Source organism: Haematobia irritans, chromosome 3 (assembly GCF_050003625.1).
Source record: "Haematobia irritans isolate KBUSLIRL chromosome 3, ASM5000362v1, whole genome shotgun sequence".
NCBI classification, from domain to species: Eukaryota; Metazoa; Arthropoda; class Insecta; order Diptera; family Muscidae; genus Haematobia; species Haematobia irritans.
In genome coordinates this window covers 186023940-186045502 of record NC_134399.1, presented here as the reverse complement: position 1 = coordinate 186045502, position 21563 = coordinate 186023940, and the positions used below count along the sequence as shown (strand labels likewise).

At 34.6% G+C, this 21563-nt stretch overlaps 1 protein-coding gene across 1 annotated transcript; it reads right to left on the bottom strand.

Annotated features, from left to right (window-relative positions):
* Positions 1 to 600: 600 nt before the first annotated feature.
* On the bottom strand, positions 601 to 4908 carry LOC142231343 (uncharacterized). Its single transcript, XM_075301955.1, has 3 exons — positions 4855 to 4908; positions 803 to 1129; positions 601 to 738 (listed from the first exon to the last, which is right to left on the bottom strand). The coding sequence occupies exons 1-3, from the start codon at positions 4906 to 4908 to the stop codon at positions 601 to 603; spliced, it is 519 nt and encodes a 172-aa protein (XP_075158070.1).
* Between the last annotated feature and the right edge of the window lie 16655 nt (positions 4909 to 21563).

Below are 21563 nucleotides of genomic sequence, written 5' to 3'. Positions count from 1 at the left end.
GTGCAATTACACTTAAGTGCCACATTCGTTTTTTGTTTACCGAGCGTTGTTACGATGTCGATTGGTTTAAGATTGCAAGACACTGCATAGGAACATTGTTATATACTAGTGGTGTTTTTATTCTCGCATTTGTATCAATGTAAACTATCGCATGGTAATTGGTGTCTTACTCACTGCTACCGACATTTTGTGGGTATGATTGCAATACGAAAAAAAGCCACCGGTTGCAGTTCTCTGACTCAAACATCAAAGTATTCAAATAAAAATTGGATGCATTTTGTAGAATTATATGTTTTAGTTCTTGAAAACAAATCATATGGCTCTTAAAAAATCATCCTATATCAACAACGAATAGCAATAGTTAATATTACGATAGTTTTTTTCTTTATAGTACACAGAGAAAAAAGAATTTTGTAAAATCAAGGGTTAGAACATTTGAGAGACAAGCAAAAGTTTTAAACAGATGATTTTATTTTTATTGTTTTTATGTGTACAAAAACCCAGCCACACAAATATTCATAATCAATATATATGTATTAAATTTTATAGTAAATTACAATAAATATTTTTTTTTTAAATATACGTATATCCACAATATTTTCAAAGAATATTAAAATAACAATCGACAGCTACACGTCGTTGACCATCAATAATGAAGTTTGCCTTGTAAACATAATTTCCAACAGCTCCTAGAAAAGGAATTTTACCGGGAGTAGCATTACGGACAATAATAGTGTGCTAAAGTTAGACAGATATTTGTAAATAAATACTGATCAAGCAAAGCATCAATTAATATTCTTACATTATAGGGACATGTGTGATTCATATTTGTATATTTGTTGGCAAGATTTAACAAAAATAAAATCGGTAAAAATTTTCGGGTACTTCTCAAAGCTTTACAACCATCCCATGTCCGATTAGTTATTAGAAGTTGCTGCTTCCCTTGGATATTATAGAATTGTGTATTGACAATACAATTCTTGACTGGTCCTTTAAGCAATCGAAGTGTTATAGAAAAGGAAGATCCGGAATTTTTATTCGATCGTACTTCACATAAATCAAAACGTGAAAAATTTGCATCAACAGAGCTGCAAACAAGTCGTTTAAAATCCAAATTAAACGATAATGCCTGAAAAAGAAATACAAATGTGATTAATAGAAAATCATGAAATAGTGTCCCAGTGGGAAATGACCCAACTCAAAATCATACGAAACCCCAAACTCCTGTACAAGACTATTATTTTTTTTTTTTTTTTTTTTTGATACTACAACTTCACTGAAAAAAATTTCACGAAAAATTCAATTAAAAATCTAATTGATTCCACAAATTTTTTAATTGAAACAAAAATCGATCACAAATATGAATAGTGTCAATTAAGTTTTTAATTGGACCAATTAATTTTTGAATGGATACTATCATTTCTGTGATTGAAGACATTTCAATTAAAAAATTAATTGGATCAATTAATTTCATGATTGAATCAGAAACAAAATTTTTGTATGTAGATTTTTTATTTAATATGAGTATAAATCCCATCAAGAGTGATGATAGTGACCATCTAATTTTGTTGTTACCACTGCAGAAGTACGATTTGTCCATTGCTTAAAAAAGGCCTCAGTTCTGACCATCATCTTTTCATTTGACGAAAATTCCTAAGCGTCAGACACTTCGTGATATCTGAAAAGAGGTACCCAGCAATGCATCGCCAAAAATGTAGTGAAAATGTTCTTTTTGGATACGGAAGTCGTGCAAACATAGGACGGATGTCCACCACTTCAACAACCGTTGCACTGAATTTACATCACTTCTTAAGGTGTGATGCGAATTCAGTGTTTTGGATGTGAATTAAAAAATCGTGTGATATTTTGACAAATAAATAAATTTTAAATTTTTTATAATTTGTATGCACTGGAACGTTTGACATCAAATATTAAAAAAACAAGTAAGTAAAGTAGAAAGTCGGGCGGGGTCGACTATATCATACCCTAAAGCACCCTTACTGAATTAGTAATCATAAGCATTTGTGGGATAACATTGATATAGGTCTGGGAGATAAACCGCAGTTGCACATTTAAGAAAATTAAGGGGTACATGTTTATGGGTGCTTTGTCTCAATCTGACTATAGCTCATAGTCAGTGTTGCCAGGGAAAAAGTTCGGTTTACCCTACAAGGACAACAAAAAATATATCAAAACATGGACCGATACTCACCATTTTTTTTTGGTCACATCTCTTTATGGTCCCAAAATACCTCTAGATTTCCAATTTCAGGCAATTTGGATAAAAACTACGGATTCTAAAAGCCCAAGAAGTAAAATCGGGAGATCGGTCTATATGGGGGCTATACCAAAACATGGACCGATACTCACCATTTTTGGCACACCTCTTTATGGTTCTAGGATACATCCAGATTTCCAATTTCAGCAAATTGGTTAAAAACTACTGTTTCTATAAGACCAAGACCCTAAATCGGGAGGTCGGTTTATATGGGGACTATATCAAAACCTAGACCGATATAGCCCATCTTCGAACTTGACCTGCCTGCAGACAAACAAACGAGTTTGTGCAAAACTCGTGATTACAACAGACAGCCAGCCAGCCAGCCAGCCAGCCAGCCAGACTGGCAGACGGACATGGTTACATCGCCTTAGAATTTCTCCCTGATCAAGAATAAATATACTCGATATGAAATAAATTATTCAAAAAGTTTCGGCTTCGGTTAATCGGCCTCTTGACGACGAAGGTCGATTCGTGGTCGATTTTCGATTTTTGGCCGAATGCCGAAGCCAATTCTCTTGTTGACGAAGGTCGATTCGTGGTCGATTTTCGATTTTTGGCCGAATGCCGAAGCCAATTCTTCGGTCGAGCTCTAATTCCGATTTACTTATTTTGTACTGAGAGTAGAATTAACATTTTAACAAAATATGCACGAATGATTTAGCGAACTATGGTAGAATATTTCATATTTTAAACCCATTTTCAATGGGATTCCTCTCCAATTTACTTGGTATTTTACACAGAGAATATATTTGACATTCTATTGAAGTGTGCCGTTTATGATACTTCGGTTTAGGCAACAATGGCAACAAAAATTACACCAAATTCTGCGATGATTTCCTATACACTGTAGTGCCAGGCTCTCCACAGAAAGGTTGAGATTTAGATAAAGCTCCAACTTGTGTAAATATCGTCGGATTCGGCCAAATATTGTCTCAAACCCACCAATATGTGGTCACCTATCTTGGTGAGATCTAGCCCATATCCTTCTAAAATTGTCATTGCCAAGTAGCAAACATTAACAAATTTTTTCTGACCTATACTTCTAAAACATATGTATCGCCCGATAAATCATAAATGCATTTTTGCCACATTGTACAAAATAGATAAATACATTTGCATTCCAATTTATATCTTTATACAGTTACCAAGATATTTGATGGATTTGAGATGGTCTAAAAAAATGTTGGTCTACACGGTGGTGAAGGGTATAATATAGTCGGCCCTGTCCGACTTTAGTCTTTACTTACTTGTTTTTAAACTCAATCTCTATCTGATTAGTCCGATTTGATTTTTATACCCTGCGCCACACTGTGGAACAGGGTATTATAAGTTAGTGCATTTGTTTGCAACACCCAGAAGGAGACGAGATAGACACATTGTGTCTTTGGCAAAAATGCTCAGGGTGGGCTCCTGAGTCGATATAGTCATGTCCGTCTGTCCGTGAACACATTTTTGTAATCAAAGTCTAGTCAGTTTTACTCAAATCGACTTCAAATTTGGCACAAGTATGTCTTTTGGCTCAGAATAGAACCCTATTGATTTTTGGAAGAAATCGGTTCAGATTTAAATATAGCTGCCATATATATATTTCGCCTGATATGGAGTTATATGGCCCCAGAAGCCAGAGTTTTATACTAATTTGGTTAAAATTTTTCACAAGAAGAACAATTAGTACTATAGTCAAGTGTGCCAAATTTTATTGAAATCGGTTCAGATTTAGATATAGCTCCCATATATAGCTGTCGCCCGATTTACACTCATATGACCACAGAGGCCAATTTTTTACTCCGATTTAGTTGAAATTTTGCACAGTGAGTAGAATTAGCAATGTAACTATGCGTGCCAAATTTGGTTGAAATCGGTTCTGATTTAGATATAGCTCCCATATATATGTTTTTTCTGATTTCGACAAAAATAGTCAAAATACCAACATTTTCCGCCACTGCTTAGTCGAAAAGTTGTAAAAATGACTCTAATTTTCCCAAACTTCTAATACATATATATCTAGCAATAAATCATAAATAAACTTTTGCGAAGTTTCCTTAAAATTGCTTCAGATTTAAATGTTTCCCATATTTTTTACTAACATTGTGTTCCACCCTAGTGCATTAAATTTTGAGTCTATAGATTTTGTAGAAGTCTATCAAATTCTGTCCAGATCGAGTGATATTTAAATGTATGTATTTGGGACAAACATTTATATATAGCCCCCTACACATTTGACGGATGTGATATGGTATCGAAAATATAGAACTACAAAGTGGTGCAGGGTATAATATAGTCGGCCCCGCCCGACTTTAGATTTTCCTTACTTGTTTTTTACTAACATTGTGTTCCACCCTAGTGCATTAGCCGACTTAAGTTTTGAGTCTATAGATTTTGTAGAAGTCTATCAAATTCTGTCCAGATCGAGTGATATTTAAATGTATGTATTTGTGGACTTAGTTTTTATATAATGCCCATATAAACCGATATCAGGATTTTACTTCTTGAACTTCGTTTCACAGATCTTCCTTTTCACAGAATCTCTCTCATTCACTATATGTTGTATATAAAAATAAGGATGAACTCACCCCTGTCACAAGTAGCGTATATGAAAGTAAACTCACAAACCAATATTTCTTCATTTTGTCGCCGATATAAATGAAGTGCTGTTTTTTTTTAATGCATTTAAGAACTTTTCTGAATGTTGAGTGCCCCACTTATTCCATATAATAGCTATATATATGATATTTTTCAAAAATACTCTAAAAGACCGGTAAAATTTCAAAATAATGTCATTTAATAGTGGCCATTAAATAATATCATCGTAGAGATCATTACATAATAATTATATTTTTTTCTAAATTGCTGTAGTACTCAAACAAATGAGATGATTAATGCATTTTGCTGTATATTGAGTCTAAACCTAACAATGTCTCATTTGTCGATTAAAATCAGATTGGGTTTAATTTAAATTTAACCAAATAAGGATAAATGAGCGTGCCATTTTTCTGTTTCCCTTATGAAAACTAACCATCGCACAGTGGTGGATACCACTGGCCACAAATAAACAACTATACGCCCATAAGTTCGGCCAGGCCGAATCTTATATACCTTCCGCCATGGATTGCATAGAAACTTCTACTAAAGACGGTCATCCACAATAAAATTACTTGGGTTGCGGCCGATGGCAAGGCATCTTAAAACTTCTTAACATCATCTTCTAAATTGTAAGTTAGTCCATGCGAGATATATAGTAGACAAAAGAAAGGTCGATTAAATACATGTATGTTCAGTTCTTGACCGGTATGTATAGGGAAGAAATAATTACGAACCGATATGAACTTTTATGTTGTAAATACACTCAAAAAAAAGTTTACTTGGATTCAAAGATTTTGACCTTCCCTTAAGGATTTTGGTATTGATTCCGAGCCAAAGATGCAGCTTCTTTAAAATAAAGACATTTTTTAGCGACCTATCTGGCTTTGAATCTAGGATCAATAAAATTAAAATTAGCATACAGATCTCATTTATCAAATTTTCATTCTCTTTTCGAGGTTTATTTATAAAGGTGCTCACGTACAAACAAATGCCAGTTTAAGAATCCAAATTATGACGGATACCTCAAAGTAAAAAATGTTTTCTTAATTCCAAAAAAACTTTAAACCAAAGACGCTAAATCCTCAAAATAAGTCATAGCCTATATTTGAAGCGTTTTTATCTTAAATCTAAAGTTTCACTATTTCAGTTAATTTAAGGACAATTTCTTTAAATCGAAAATGTGTTTCGTTACTTTAAGGAAAATTAGCCTTAGTTCATAGACATGTGACTTTAACGGAGGGACTCAAATTTACAAAATATGTGTTCTAAATTTAATGAAAAAAATTTTTGAAGTAAAGATTATAAACTTCATTTTCATTAAAATTTCATTAATTTAAGGAAATTTGTCCTTAATATTTTGTAAATTTCGCATCCTAAAATTTAGGTTACGTAATCTTTAATATCACGTAAATATTTTTTTCAGTGTATAGAGCCAGAATTGAAATATAGGGGTTGCTTTATATGGGGGCTGTATACAATTATTAGCCCGAGACTACCAAAAATGGCAGATTTTTTACCGTTTGATAGATTGGTAGAATTCTTGATGTTTTGGAAGATTTTGCAATATACTCCTCTCCAACTATGAAATGCTTCATAACTTTTCTATAGAAATAACATTTTGACAAAATTTTCTACAGAAATAAAATTCTGACAAAATTTTCTGTAGAAATAAAATTTTGACAAAATTTTCTATAAAAATACATTTTTGACAAAATTTTGTATAGAAATTATATTTTGACAAAATTTCCTAAAGACATAAAATGTTGACAAAATTTTCTATAGAAAAAAATTTTGGATAAATTTTTCTATAGACATATAAAATGTTGACAAAATTGTCTATGGCAATAAAATTTTGGTAGATTATTTTTGGTTCGAGTGGCAATCGTGATTTTTCTATAGAAAACAATTTGGACAAAATATTCTATAGACATATAAAATGTTGACAAAATTTTCTATGGCAATAAAATTTTGGTAGATTATTTTTGATTCGAGTGGCAATCGTGATTTTTCTGTGATTGGGGATGGGTTTATCTGGGGGCTACACTGAAAAAACAGTGAACCCACCAGGAAAGATAACTTTCGATTAATTTTAGAAAATTTGGAACTTTTTTAGAAAATTTTAACTAAACGGTATTACAAGCGCTGGCATCACTCCGATATGGCAAAAATATGTAAATATTTTTCGACAAATTCAAGAAAATTTATTAGACATATCTAAATTTTTTCAGTAGTTAAAGAAAATTTTGTAGTTTTAAGAGAAATCTTGGAGTTCAAAATTGCAAGAATGTCTTTAGTGACATACGAACTTCATGATGGACAAATTTTTGGTAAAATTTACAAATTTAAAGAAATAATGAACTATTTTGTAAGAAATACGAAATTAGGAAATCTTTATGCTTTATTTGTGTATAACTTTTTCCCGTTTTTTAGTTCATTTAACTAATATACGCAAAAAATTATTTGACTAAAATAAACTTTTTCCAAACATAATGATTCTATTCACTAATATAAAGTTAATATGGCCTTAGTGAAATAGAGAGTTCACTTTTTTTTGAGTGTATATATAATATAAATCGATACAGGCCAATTTTGGCATGTTTGTTATCGGCCATATACTATCGAAATGTACGAAATTTCAACCGGATCGGATGAATTTTGCTTCTTTAAGAGGTTCCGGAGGTCAAATTTGGGGATCGGTTTATATGAGGGCTATATATAATTATGAACCGCTATGGACCAATTTTTGCATGATTGTTAGAGAACATATACTAACACCATGTACTAAGTTTCAACCGGATCGGATGAATTTTGCTCCTGCAAGAGGCTCCGGAGGTCAAATCTGGGGACCGGTTTACATAAGGGCTATATATATTTATTGACCGATATGGACCAATTCTGGCAAGGATGTTAGAGACCATACACTAACATCGCGTACCAAATTTCAGCCGGATCGGATGAAATTTGCTTCTTTTAGAGGCTCCGCAAACTAAATCTGGGGATCGGTTTATATGGGGGATATATAATAATTATGAACCGATGTGCACCAATTTTTGCATGGTTGTTAGAGACCATATACTAATACGATGTACAAAATTTCAGCTGGATCGGATGAAATTTGCTTCTCTTATAGGCTCCGCAAGCCAAATGTGGGGATCGGTTTATATGGGGGCTATATATGATTATGAACCGATGTAGACCAATTTCTCCATGGTTGTTAGAAACCACATATCAACACCACGTACCAAATTTCAACCGGATCGGATGAAATTTGCTTCCCTTAGAGGCTCCGCAAGCCAAATCTGGAGATCGGTTTATATGGGGGCTATATATAATTATGAACCGCCCAGCAAAAAAAATTGGAAGTTGTTCCACAAACACTTCTTTTAAATCCCATCCCAGAATCCCCCATTGAGTTTTTTTCAATTTCCGATGCAGTCCTTTTGGACAAGTCCACAAATATTTCTTTTAAAGCGCATCGTGGGATCCCCCAATGATTTTTTCCCACTTCCGATGCAGTCCTTGTGGACAAGTATTAGAAAGAATGCAATCAGGCTATTTTAAGTGCAAATTTTGGACAATTAAATTTTACAAAAAAATAGAAAACTAATAAAAAAACTAAAAAAAAAAAATAGAAAATTAATAAAAAAATAAATTTCATACCCGCTGGGATTTGAACCTGTGCCGATTGACGTTTTCGCTTCCATGGAAGTTCTCTTGAGAAGGTTTTGCAAATTACGAGAATTTTTAATTTTTTTGTTGATTTTTAATGGAAAAATATATTTATACGAAAATATTTGCCGAAAATAAAAAATAAAAACGATGCGTGACATAAAAAAATAATTTTTTAGATAAATATTTGATAAAAAAAATTGCCGCTGATGAGATTTTAACCTGCGTTTCTTATTTTTTCGTTCATACTAATAAAGAACATCTCGAGAAGCAATTAGAATGATATTCCTTGGTGTCGTATTACGATCATATCACAAACATTTGGATTGACCTTTCGACGCTTTATGTTCAATGGCGTTTGTGGCTGAGTGTGCTCAGGTGTTCTGTTATGGTGCCAGCAAACCCAGGTTCAATAAAATTAGATAATAGGAAAATAATTGTGTAATAAAACATATGGATGAAAAAAAGTGAAATTGCACAGAAAAAAATATCACCAAAATATTTCCAATTAAAAAGCTAATTGAAGTTGAAAAAATTTCAATTAATAAATTAATTGATACAATTAACTTTTTAATCAAGATAGAAATATTAAGTCAATTAAGTCGATGATTGAAAATTTAAAAATTTTTAATTAAAACATTAATTAAACAATTAACTTTTTAATCAAATTCGGAAGACTAAGTCAGTTAAAGAAAGTGATGAATATTTTTTAATTTTTAATTAAAAATGTATTTCAAACAATCAATTGTTAATCCAAATAGAAACCAATTCAGAAAATAATTGAAAATAGTTATATTTCTTAATTAAAAAATTAATTGAGTTTGGCTATCAACATCAATTAAATTTTTAATTGAATCAATTAAAAAATTAATTGAAATTTGCCAATGAAATCAATTAATATTTTAATCAAGAATTTTTTCTATGACCAATTAAAACTGTGATTGATACTATCATTTTCGTGATTGAAGACATTTCAATTAAAAAATTAATTGTATCAATTAATTTCGTGATTGAATCAGAAAAAAAAAATTTTTTGTGTGTGGTTGAAAAAAATTGTTTTTTTTTCGCTTTTTAAATTTCTTCATACAATTTTAAATTTCTTCATTAAATTTCTTCATTCCAGGGCACAACTTCTAAAGCAATGCAAAGGATCCAAAAAGGGAGTACTTCCGTCCTATTCAGATTGGAGATCCAATCTACTTTTTTGGAAGCTCTTTTTTTTGCTGGGTGATGTGGACCAATTTTTGCATGGTTATTAGAGACCATAACCAACACCATGTACCAAATTTCAGACGGATCGGATGAAATATGCTGCTCTTAGGGGCTCCGCAAGCCAAATCGGGGGGTCCGTTTATATGGGGGCTATACGTAAAAATGAACCGATATGGCCCAATACCATCCGACTTACATCAATAACAACTACTTGTGCCAAGTTTCAAGCCGATAGCTTGTTTCGTTCGGAAGTTAGCGTGATTTCAACAGACGGACGGACGGACATGCTTAGATCGACTCAGAACTTCACCACGACCCAGAATATATAACATATACTATATGGGGTCTTAGAGCAATATTTTGATGTGTTACAAACGGAATGACAAAGGTAATATAGCTCCCAACCTATAGTGGAGTGTATAAAAAATCAAAGTTAGAAGTTTGTCAAAAAGTGTGGCATACTATTTCTTATTCCTTAGAATGTATATTTGTTTTTGTTTTATTCCGCCTATACTCTTAAAGAAAGGCTTTAGAAAAGATAGCAAGAAAGCAGTTGATTTTTGCAGTGTGAAAAAGTATAAAATTAAGTACAACTTTAAATAAATAATACAAAAGAAAACAAAAACTTCTATCGAAATAAATCGAAAGTAATATTAAATTAAATGGTATTAACTATATTTCAAAATAATAACAATGTGTAAAACTTGTTTTAAATTTGTTACAAAATTAATATTTTTCAGTCTCAGTGTTCGTTCGTTCATATATGTAAATTTTAACTAGAGTTTTAGTTGCGTTCCCCCCTAAAGTCTCCAATGAAATTTTTATACCCTTCACCACTACTGTGCTACAAGGTATAATACGTTTGTGCATTTCTATGTAACGCCAAAAAAGGAAAGTGCAATTGGAAAAATTTACCTGGCTTTTTTATTAGCAGTTAACTGGGAGAAAAACATTTCTTTTAACTGGGAGAAAAACATTTTTGACGAATACATAACATTTTAGATCGTTGATCCAGGTATACTTAGGCTGCTAGACGAACTGCTAATGAGGAGACGTATTTCAGCCACACTAGGACAAGCAAACATACAAAGGTATGTGAGCAGAGCCACTCCCCAAGGAGGAGTTCTATCACCTCTTCTTTGGAATGTTGCTATAAACAACCTTCTGGTTTCCCTAGAAAAAGAAAGGATAAAAGTGGTGGCATACGCAGACGATGTGGCTCTAGCAGTCAGGGGAAAATTCCTTTCTACAATCAGAAATGTTATACAAAGAGCCCTCCGGATGACTGAGAATTGGGCGAAAGAGAATGGTCTCGGAGTAAATCCTGCAAAGACAGAATTAGTCATGTACTGCACAGATCGCAAAACTCCCACGGTTAAGCCCATATCCTTAGGGGGTATTGAAATTCCCTTTGGTGAGTGTGCAAAATACCTTGGCGTTATTCTGGACAGGAAGCTGAACTTTAGGCTTAATATTGAAGAAAGGGCAAGGAAAGCCACGGTAGCTTTGTACTCGTGCAAAAAGGCGATAGGAAAAAAGTGGGGATTAAAACCAAAAATTGTGCATTGGCTATAAAGGGTGATACGGTCAAAATTTGGTCAAGGGAAAACGCGTGTAAATTGGTGAAATCGTTTATTTAAAAAATCAAATTAAATTTCTTTTTCAAGTTCAATTAGTATAAAATTCAGGAAAAATATTCAGTTAGGCTTTCGCTTTTCCAAATCCGAATTGCCGGGCCTCACGCTTGACACTTGCCATCAGATTTTGTACAGCCACCTTGTCCACTTTCTTCGCCGCAGAAAGCCAGTTTGCCTTGAACTGCTGCTCGTCCTTAGCAGTTTTTTTGGTCTTCTTTATGTTCCGCTTGACAATAGCCCAGTATTTCTCAATTGGGCGAAGCTCTGGCGTGTTGGGAGGGTTCTTGTCCTTGGGAACCACCTGCACGTTGTTGGCGGCGTACCACTCCATGGCCTTTTTACCGTAATGGCAAGATGCCAAATCCGGCCAAAACAGTACGGAACAACCGTGTTTCTTCAGGAAAGGCAGAGCAGACGTTTATTCAAACACTCTTTCACGTAAATTTCTTGGTTGACAGTCCCGGAAGCTATGAAAATGCTGCTTTTCAAGCCACAGGTACAGATGGCTTGCCAAACCAGATAATTCTTTGCGAGCCTTGACAGTTTTATGTGCTTGAAAATATCTGCCACCTTTCCCCTTCCTTTTGCCGTATAAAACTCCTGTCCCGGAAGCTACTTGTAGTCGGCTTTGACGTAAGTTTTGTCGTCCATTACCACGCAGTCCGGGATCGCGCTTTGGTCGTCGTATTTTGTTTATCATCACGATTTGGAGTCACTACCTTCTTGTAAGTCGATAGTCCGGCTCGTTTTTTGGCTCGATGCACAGTTGTAGACGATACACCCAGCTTATTTGCGGCATCTCGGAGAGAGAGGTTAGGGTTTCGCTTGAAACAACCGGCAACTCTCTTTGTCGTCTCAGCGGCTTCCGGTTTTCGATTTCCCCCCGATCCAGACTTCCTGGCTGTCGACAAACGTTCCCCAAACACTTTAATTACATTTGTAACGGTTGATTTGGCAACTTTTAGCGATTTTGCCAGCTTTGCGTGCGAGTAGCTCGGATTTTCGCGATGCGCGAGCAAAATTTTGATACGCTGCCCTTCTTGCTTGGACGGCATTTTGATAACTGAAGAGTGAATTCCAAAATTAAAATAGGAGCAACATTCTACACACACACACCTTCAAAATGAGGGGTGTTCAGGTTTTTTAAATGCAAAATTGAAACAAATACGTCAAGTTTATATTGACCAAATTTTGACCGTATAAAGGGTGAATACGGCAGTGGTTAGACCTATAATGCTATATGTTGTTGTAGTGTTGGTCGGAAAAAATGTACGGTCGCAGTTCGGTCCTCAAAATAATAGTGGATTACACTCTGGCGAAACCACTTTTCGACAAAAAGTTTTAAACTCTAATTCCCAACAGCGAGGCGTGGTGTACACAGACCCCGAAGAATAAAAGATATATAGATTTCTACACTGATGGCTCCAAATTGGATGGACAAGTGGGTTTCGGAGTATATTCTAAGGATCTGGAACTTCGAATAGCGAAAAGATTACCTAATCACTGTAGTGTTTTTCAGGCTGAAATATTAGCAATAGAAGAGATGGCGAATTGGCTGAGAAGTATTGTTCCAAAAATTGTTGGCATTAATATATACTCAGACAGTCAACCTGCAATAAAATTCTTGGACTCTAACTCGAAACTGCCATCGACTGCCGCAAAACTCTCAACGAGATGGCTGAGCAGTACAATATTCACTTAATATGGGTGCGTGGTCATAGGAACATACCGGGGAACTGCGAAGCGTATGAGTTAGCAAGGCTAGGAACTACCTTACATATTCCAGGGGAACTAGAATCTGTTGGTATGTCTTTGGCGCGAAGTATAATGACTATTGTATGAGCTGTCATGACGCGGAGGAAACGGAATCAATTAAACACCTCTTGTGTGAGTGTCCTGCATTTTGTGTAAGGCGTAAGCAAATTTTAGGGGCATATAGTTTTAGATTACTGGCGGAGCTGGAAAACGTTAACAGACTGCTTGTAATGTTTCTGGAACAATCTGGTTGGTTCAACAAAAGAAAATAATAGGGAGGGTTCAGTGGTTAAAACTAGAAGTGCCCATATGTAATAGGTACTTTTAGTTAAATGTGGTATCACAATGGACCGAATAGTCTAAGTGAGCCTGAAACTTAATCGGGCTGTCACTTTAACCTAACCTAACCTAACCTAGATCGTGACCATTGTCTTTTGATTTAAACAAAATTCTTTTCATAAATATAATAACATTTTAGATGAGAACAATGTTATTCTTCTTAGAACTATGTTCACTGAGCCAACATGGTTGCAGGTGAAAATGTTACATGGTCGCCGCAAAAATAGCACATATCATATTATTTTGTTCTTCGAATATGATTGTGACAATCATGTTTCTTCTCTGCGTGTAGCTCATAGTTTTTTGGACTTTAAACAGGTGTCCTCATATGAGGACAGAGGACGGTAATGTGTTAAATTCATAACCTCCTCCACGACCTCTGGAAATTTCAAGTTGATCCGAGAAGTTTTGTTTTTGCTATTGTTGGTTTCTTCTTCAATAGTTATTATTGTTATAAATGAAATTAAATAATTTTCACTGTACTTTAAAAACAAGTCGGCCTTAGGGGAAGTCTCCCTCCATTTGTCTAGATACCAACCCCAACCTTCCCTGAAAATTTCGAGCAAAACGGAGAACTTCCTCCCTGAATATTTCGAACAAATCGAAGCACTTGGGTACACTTTCCAAAATGGAGGGGAGGGACTTCCCCCTCCAAATATTAAAAAATTAGGTACCCCGTATTAACTTCATAATCTCCCCCCCCCCCCACGTTCTCTGTAATTTTCAAGGCAATCGGAGAAGTTAATTTTTTTCACTGTACTGTAAAAAAAAAATTAAGAAAAGGGGAGTTCCACCTCCCCATACAAATATGGAAAAATAAAGTTGCGGCTCTTTGTCTAAATGCCAACCACAACTTTCACTGAAAATTTCAAGCAAATCGGTCAACTTCGGTGCAATTTTCAAAATCGTTGTCTACGATCTCCAAAATTTTCAAGTTAATCGGATCAGCCGTTTTCGAGCTTATACGGAACATACAAACAAATAAACAAACGTACTTTGAATTTTATATATGTATATTCAACCATTATTTTATCTTGAAATAAATCATAGATAATGGGTTTTAAACGAGAAAATCAATTTGAAAATTTGGTTAACTTAAAAAATGGATTTAGTATGGCTTATTTTGTCATAACTTTTTGCCACATTTTTGATGATTCGTTTTTTTTTTTTTTTGTTTGCAATTAAACCATTGGTGGAAATACACAAAAAAAACTACAATGAATGGGGACATTTTAGTTGTAATAGCTGTAGTTTTCCTAAATGCTAAAGTAAGTTTGTTTTGTCGTTTTATATAAATCATTAAAAAAAATCATTCATTTTAATTTTTTCAATCCTAGCCATACGCAGCAATTGTTTGGGACAAAATTATCTGTAAATCAATGGATGAAAATTTCACCCACATCGATTTATGTGAAATAAAGCCGGACAAGCAAAAAGTCCCTGCATTTTCTCTATCTCTACACTTTACCAGCGAGCCAGTTACAAAATGTTTGGTTAATACAGAATTCTATCGTGTACCATATAAAAAACCTTTAACAAATCGAACATGGGATACATGCCAAGCCCTGGTCGATTCACGTCGCAATATACCAGCCAAATTTCTGCTAAACATTCTCAAGAGATATTCCAACCTGAATCATACGTGTCCCTATAACGTAAATACAAATTTCAATAGTTTTCATTTCAAAATTTCAATAATCATTTTCACATCTAGCATCCAATCACAGTTCGGAATCTAATACCACCGCAAAGAATATTGTTTCCTGTACCATTGGGACTGTACAATTTCAAAATGTATTTCATTCTAAATGATGTCAAACGCGTGTTTATTGATGTGTACTTTAAAATTACATAGACGCCAATCGTAAACAACCGAACAACCCTACGGGAAATCGATGCAAATTACCATTGATCAATCGCAGGACTTGTCGAAATTTTAAATTTTCTTACAATTTATTGATTTCTTTACTTTCTTGATATTAAAATCTTATTGGAGAAAAAAACTAACGTTCAACATATTTCAAAAGCTTTTACTTTCTGGTGCTATTCTGATACTCAAAATGAAACTGATTTCTAATACGTGGTCCTAGACTGGTTCATGAAGACCTGTCTATGGGGTAATCCTACTAAGCTATTCCAGGACGTGTCCTTTGGAATGAGTTCAAATTGTGTCCTAAAGTGTAGCTTTACCCTGTCAATCACAAACCCATTCTAACATTTTTCGACAAGAACTGGGACGGGGTCATACAAGCCATGGGCTAGTACTGCACCTGTCCTGGTGTTGAGTCATTTCTTGTTGGGAATGTAATAAATATTTAAAAATATAAAATATTTTTTAATGAGCAGGAAATTTATGTAACCCATAATAATAATGCCATCCCACTATAGGTAATTTGATTCATTTTTGTGACAAAAAGAATTTTTTGAACTATTAAGCACATTTTTTTTTATTTTTTTTGTTTTGTACAATTTGATAAAAATAACCTTAAATGACTGTATACTACATTTTTCTAACAACCGCGTAAGTTGTCAAAGTTGTTGTTCATGAGCAAGGTGTTATAGGCCGTCTACACGTACGAAAAAGACTGTTTATACCCTTCACCACTACTGTGGTACAGGGTATAATAAGTTTGTGCATTTGTATGTAACGCCAAGAAGGAAAAGTCTAAGACCCATCGTTTAGTATACCGATCGTCATAGAATTAAATTCTGAGTCGATTTTTGTATAGGGTCCTGTTTCGACTCAAAGACGATCCCTATTGATTTTGGAAAAAATCGGTTCAGATTTAGATATAGCTGCCATATATATTTTTCACCGATCTGGTCATAATTGGCGTGTATATCAACCGATCTTCCTCAAATGCCGTACATCCGAATATTTTGTGAGTCTCGAAAAACTTGCAAAATATCATCCAAATCGGTTCAGATTTAGATATAGCTCCCATATATAGCTTTCTCCCGATTTACACTCAAATGACCACAGAGGCCAATTTTTTGCTCCGAATTAGTTTAAACTTCTGTCCAGATCGAGTGATATTCAAATGTATGTATTTGGGACAAACCTTCATATATAGCACCCAACACATTTGACGGATGTGATATGGTATCGAAAATTTAGATCTACTAAGTGGTGCAGGGTATAATATAGTCGGCCCCGCCCGACTTTAGACTTTCCTTACTTGTTTTCATATGTTTGGGTGTAAAAATTATATGTTTGGAACACAAACTTTTTAACACAATATTTTTAAGTGCAAGCATATAATGTCCATAAAGTAGCATAACATGTTTGGGACATATATGTTAATATGTTAGAACATATTATGATTGGGACATAAAATATTTGTAAATATAATATGCTTATATGCTAACATATATTAATTTAGAAATAGCCTATAAACATATATGTGTTTAGAAAGACAGACCTAGAGAGTATGCTGCAAGTAAAATAATGGAAGTAACCAATTGACGCCTTAAACATATATACACAAAGAAAATTTCATTAAAATTTTTTCTACAAGTGTATGCCCTAAGGTGAAACATAATATGTTTGAACAATACAAACAATATTTTGTTTGGACCAATCCTGAAAATATATATGGTTGAAGCAAAATGTGTTTGGGGTATATGTTACAGAAGCGATTCCTACAAACCTCCAGATTTGTAGGAGCACAATTCATCCGATCCGGTTGAAAGTTGGAACGTAATGTTAGTATATGGTCTCTAACAACCATGCAAAAATTGGTTCATATCGGTCCATAATTATATATAGCCCCCATATAAACCGATCACCAGATTTGAGCTTCGGAGTCTCTAGGAGGAGCAAAATTTATCCGATTCGGTTGAAATTTGATACGTGGTCTTAGTAGATGGTCTCTAACAACCATGCAAAAATTGGTCCATATCGGTCCATAATTATATATAGCCCCCATATAAACCGATCCCCAGATTTGACCTCCGGAGCCTCTTGGAGGAGCAAAATTAATCCGATCCGGTTGAAATTTGGTATATGGTGTTAGTATATGGTCTTTAACAACCATCCAAAAATTGGTCATTATCGGTCTATAGTTATAAATAGCCCTCAGATAAACCGATTCCCAATCGCACAAAAATTGGTCCACATCGGTTCATAATTGCCATAATAGCCCACATAAAGCGAACCCCATATTTCAATTCTGGCTCTCTAATTACCGGGCAAAAGTTCACATCTGTTAGTATATATTTGTAGGCTTCCCTATATAAACATTTTTATACCCTCCACCATAGGATGGGGGTATATTTACTTTGTCATTCCGTTTGTAACACATCGAAATATTGCTCTAACACCCCATATAGTATATATATTCTGGATCGCGGTGAAATTCTGAGTCGATCTAAGCATGTCCGTCCGCCCGTCCGCCCGTCTGTTGAAATCACGCTAACTTCCAAACGAAACAAGCTATCGACTTGAAACTTGGCACAAGTAGTTGTTATTGATGTAGTTCGAATGGTATTGCAACTGGACCATATCGGATCATTTTTACGGATAGCCCCCATATTAACGGACCCCCAGATTAGCCTTGCGGAGCCTCTAAGAGAAGCATATTTCATCCGATCCGGCTGAAATTTGGTACGTGGTGTTGATATATGGTCTCTAACAACCATGCAAAAATTGGTCCACATCGGTCCATAATTATATATAGACCCCATATAAATCGATCCCCAGATTTGGCTTGCGGATTCTCAAAGAGAAGCAAATTTCATCCGATCCGGCTGAAATTTGGTACATGGTGTTTGTAAATAGTGTCTAACAACGATGCAAAAATTGTTCCACATCGGTCAAAATTTTATTTCTATAGAAAATTTTGTCAAAATTTTAATTCTATATAAAATTTTGTCAAAATTTTATTTCTATAGAAAATTTTGTCAAAATTTTATTTCCAAATTTCATTTCTATAGAAAATTTTGTCAAACCGAATAATATACGTATTTAATCGGCTATTTTTATACCCACCACCATAGAATGGTGACGGGGGTATAATAAGTTTGTCATTCCGTTTGTAACACATCGAAATATCGATTTCCGACTATATAAAGTATATATATTCTTGATCAGGGAGAAATTCTAAGACGATATAACGATGTCCGTCTGTCCGTCTGTCTGTTGTAATCACGCTACAATCTTCAATAATGAAGCAATCGTGCTGGAATTTTGCACAAACTCGTCTTTTGTCTGCAGGCAGGTCAAGTTCGAAGATGGGCTATATCGGTCCACGTTTTGATATAGTCCCCATATAAACCGACCTCCCGATTTGGGGTCATGGGCTTATAGAAATCGAAGTTTTTATCCAATTTGCCTGAAATTTGAAATCTAGATGTATTTTATGACCATAAAGAGGTGTGCCAAACATGGTGAGTATCGGTCCATGTTTTGGTATAGCCCCCATATAGACCGATCTCCCGATTTTACTTCTTGGGCTTGTAGAAACCGCAGTTTTTATTCAATTTACCGATTTATAGACCGATCTCCCGGTTTTACTTCTTGGGCTTATAGAAACCGCAGTTTTTATTCAATTTACCTGAAATTGGAAATCTAGAGGTATTGTAGGACCACAAATATGTGTGCGAAAAATTGTGAGTATCGGTCCATGTTTTGGTATGGTCCCCATATAAAACGACCTTCCGATTTGGGGTCTTGGGCTTATAGAAACCGTAGTTGTTATCCAATTTGTCTGAAATTGGAAATCTAGAGGTATTTTAGGACCATTTCGGTACACCTAGGACCATAAATAGGTGTACCGAAAATGGTGAGTATCGGTCCATATTTTGGTATAGCCCCCATATAGACCGATTTCCCGATTTAATTCTTGGGCTTCTAGAATCCGAAGTTTTTATCCTATTTGCCTGAAATTGGAAATCTAGAGGTATTTTCGGGTCATAAAGAGGTGTGCCGGAAACGGTGAGTATCGGTCCATATTTTAGTATAGCCCCCATAAGAACGATCTCCCAATTTAACTCCTTGGGTTTCTAGTAACCGTAGTTTTTATCTGATTTGCCTGAAATTGTAAATATTCTGGTATTTTAGGCTCACAAAAACGTGTATCGGATTAAGTTTTTATCGGTCCATTGGGTAATGCCTCCATATAGACCGACTTCACTTCTTGAGGGTGTAGAAGGCGCACTGATCATGAAAATTGCTTGAAACTCAATGTAAAATTTCCAGATTTTACTTCTACAGATTTAAGATTTCAAATCAAGACGTTATTTTATAATTTTCTTGCACACTTACAAGATATGTTAATGATTCCTCTAAAACTCAAACAAAAATGGTACTTATAAATCCAGAATCTGATATAGTCCTCATAGGTGAAATCTTTAAATTTATCTTCGTGAAGTGTCCTCAAGTCCTCAAGCCCTCCTGAAATTTCAAAGACAACCCTAATATTTGGTTCATGGTGGTGGGTATTTAAGATACGGCCCGGCCGAACTTAGTGGTGTATATACTTGTTTTAGTTTAATATATACCACGTATGGACTAACTTACAATTTAGAAGACGGTGTTAGGACGTTTTAAGATACCTTGCCATCGGCTATTGTTACCGCAACCCAAGTAATTCGATTTTGGATGACAGTATTTAGTAGAAGTTTCTACGCAATCCATGGTGGAGGGTACATAAGATTCGACCCGGCTGAACTTACGGTCGTATATACTTGTTTTAATTTTTCCTATAGCTCTTAAAAACTCACCCTTTATGAAGAAATAACAATTAAGGCAAATAAAACAAGTATATATAGGGCCGTAAGTTCGGCCAGGCCGAAGCTTATGTACCCTCCATCATGGATTGCGTAGAAACTTCATCTAAACACTGCCATCCACAATCGAATTACTTAAGTTGCGGTAACGCTTGCCGATGGCAAGGTATCTTAAAACCTCCTAACACCATTTTCTAAATTGTATGTAAGTCCATACGTGGTATATATTAAATCAAAAAAGATCGATCCAATACGCAAATTATTCAGTTTGACAAAGTAGACATAAAATTTTGACAAAATTTTCTACAGAAATAAAATTTTAACAAAATTTTCTATAGAAATAAAATTTTCACAAAATTTTCTATAGAAATAAACTTTTGACAAAATTTTCTATAGAAATAAAATCTTGGTAGGTTATTTTTGGCTCGAGTGGCAATCATGGTTATGAACCGAATAAAATTTGAACAAAATTTTCTATAGAAATAAAATTTTGATAAAATTTTCTATAGAAATAAAATTTTGACAATGATGAAAATTTTATTATGAACGGAATAAAATTTTAACAAACTTTTCTCTAGAAATAAAATTTTGACAAAATTTTCTATAGAAATAAAATTTTCTATAGAAACAAAAATTTTGGTAGATTATTTTTGGCTCTAGTGGCAACCATGATTATGAACCGATATGGACCAATTTTTGTGTGATTGGACCAATTTTGGTATGGTTGTTAGCGACCATATACTAACACCACTTGCCTAATTTGAACCGGATCGGATGAATTTTGCTCCTCCAAGAGGCTCCGGAGGTCAAGTCTGGAGAATGTTTTATATGGGGCACGGTTGTTAAAGATCATATACTAACACCATGTTCCAAATTACAACCGGATTGGATGAAATTTACTTCTCTTGGAGACTTCGCAAGCTAAATCTGGGGATCGGTTTATATGGGGGCTATATATAATTATGAACGGATGTGGACCAAATTTTGCATGCTTGTTAGAGACCATATACCAATATCATGTACCAAATTTCAGGCGGATCGGATGAAATTTGCTTCTCTTTGAGGCTCCGCAACCCAAATCTGGGGATCGGTTTATATGGGCGCCATATATAATTATGGACCGATGTGGACCAATTTTTGCACGATTGTTAGAGACCATATACCAACACCATGTACCAAATTTCAGCCGGATCGGATGCAATTTGCTCCTCTTTGAGGCTTCGCAAGCCAAATCTGGTGATCGGTTTATATGGGGTCTATATAATAATATGGACCGATGTGGACCAATTTTTGCATGGTTGTTAGAGACCATATACCAACATCATGTACCAAATTTCAGCCGGATCGGATGAAATTTA

Coding starts and splice junctions, on each gene's coding strand:
- LOC142231343 (XM_075301955.1), bottom strand. CDS start 4,908: ATGAAGAAATATTGGTTTGTGAGTTTACTTTCATATACGCTACTTGTG. Junction 1,130..4,854: donor ATACGCTACTTGTGACAGGG/GTGAGTTCATCC, acceptor TTTCTTTTTCAG/GCATTATCGTTTAATTTGGA. Junction 739..802: donor ATCACACATGTCCCTATAAT/GTAAGAATATTA, acceptor GTCTAACTTTAG/CACACTATTATTGTCCGTAA.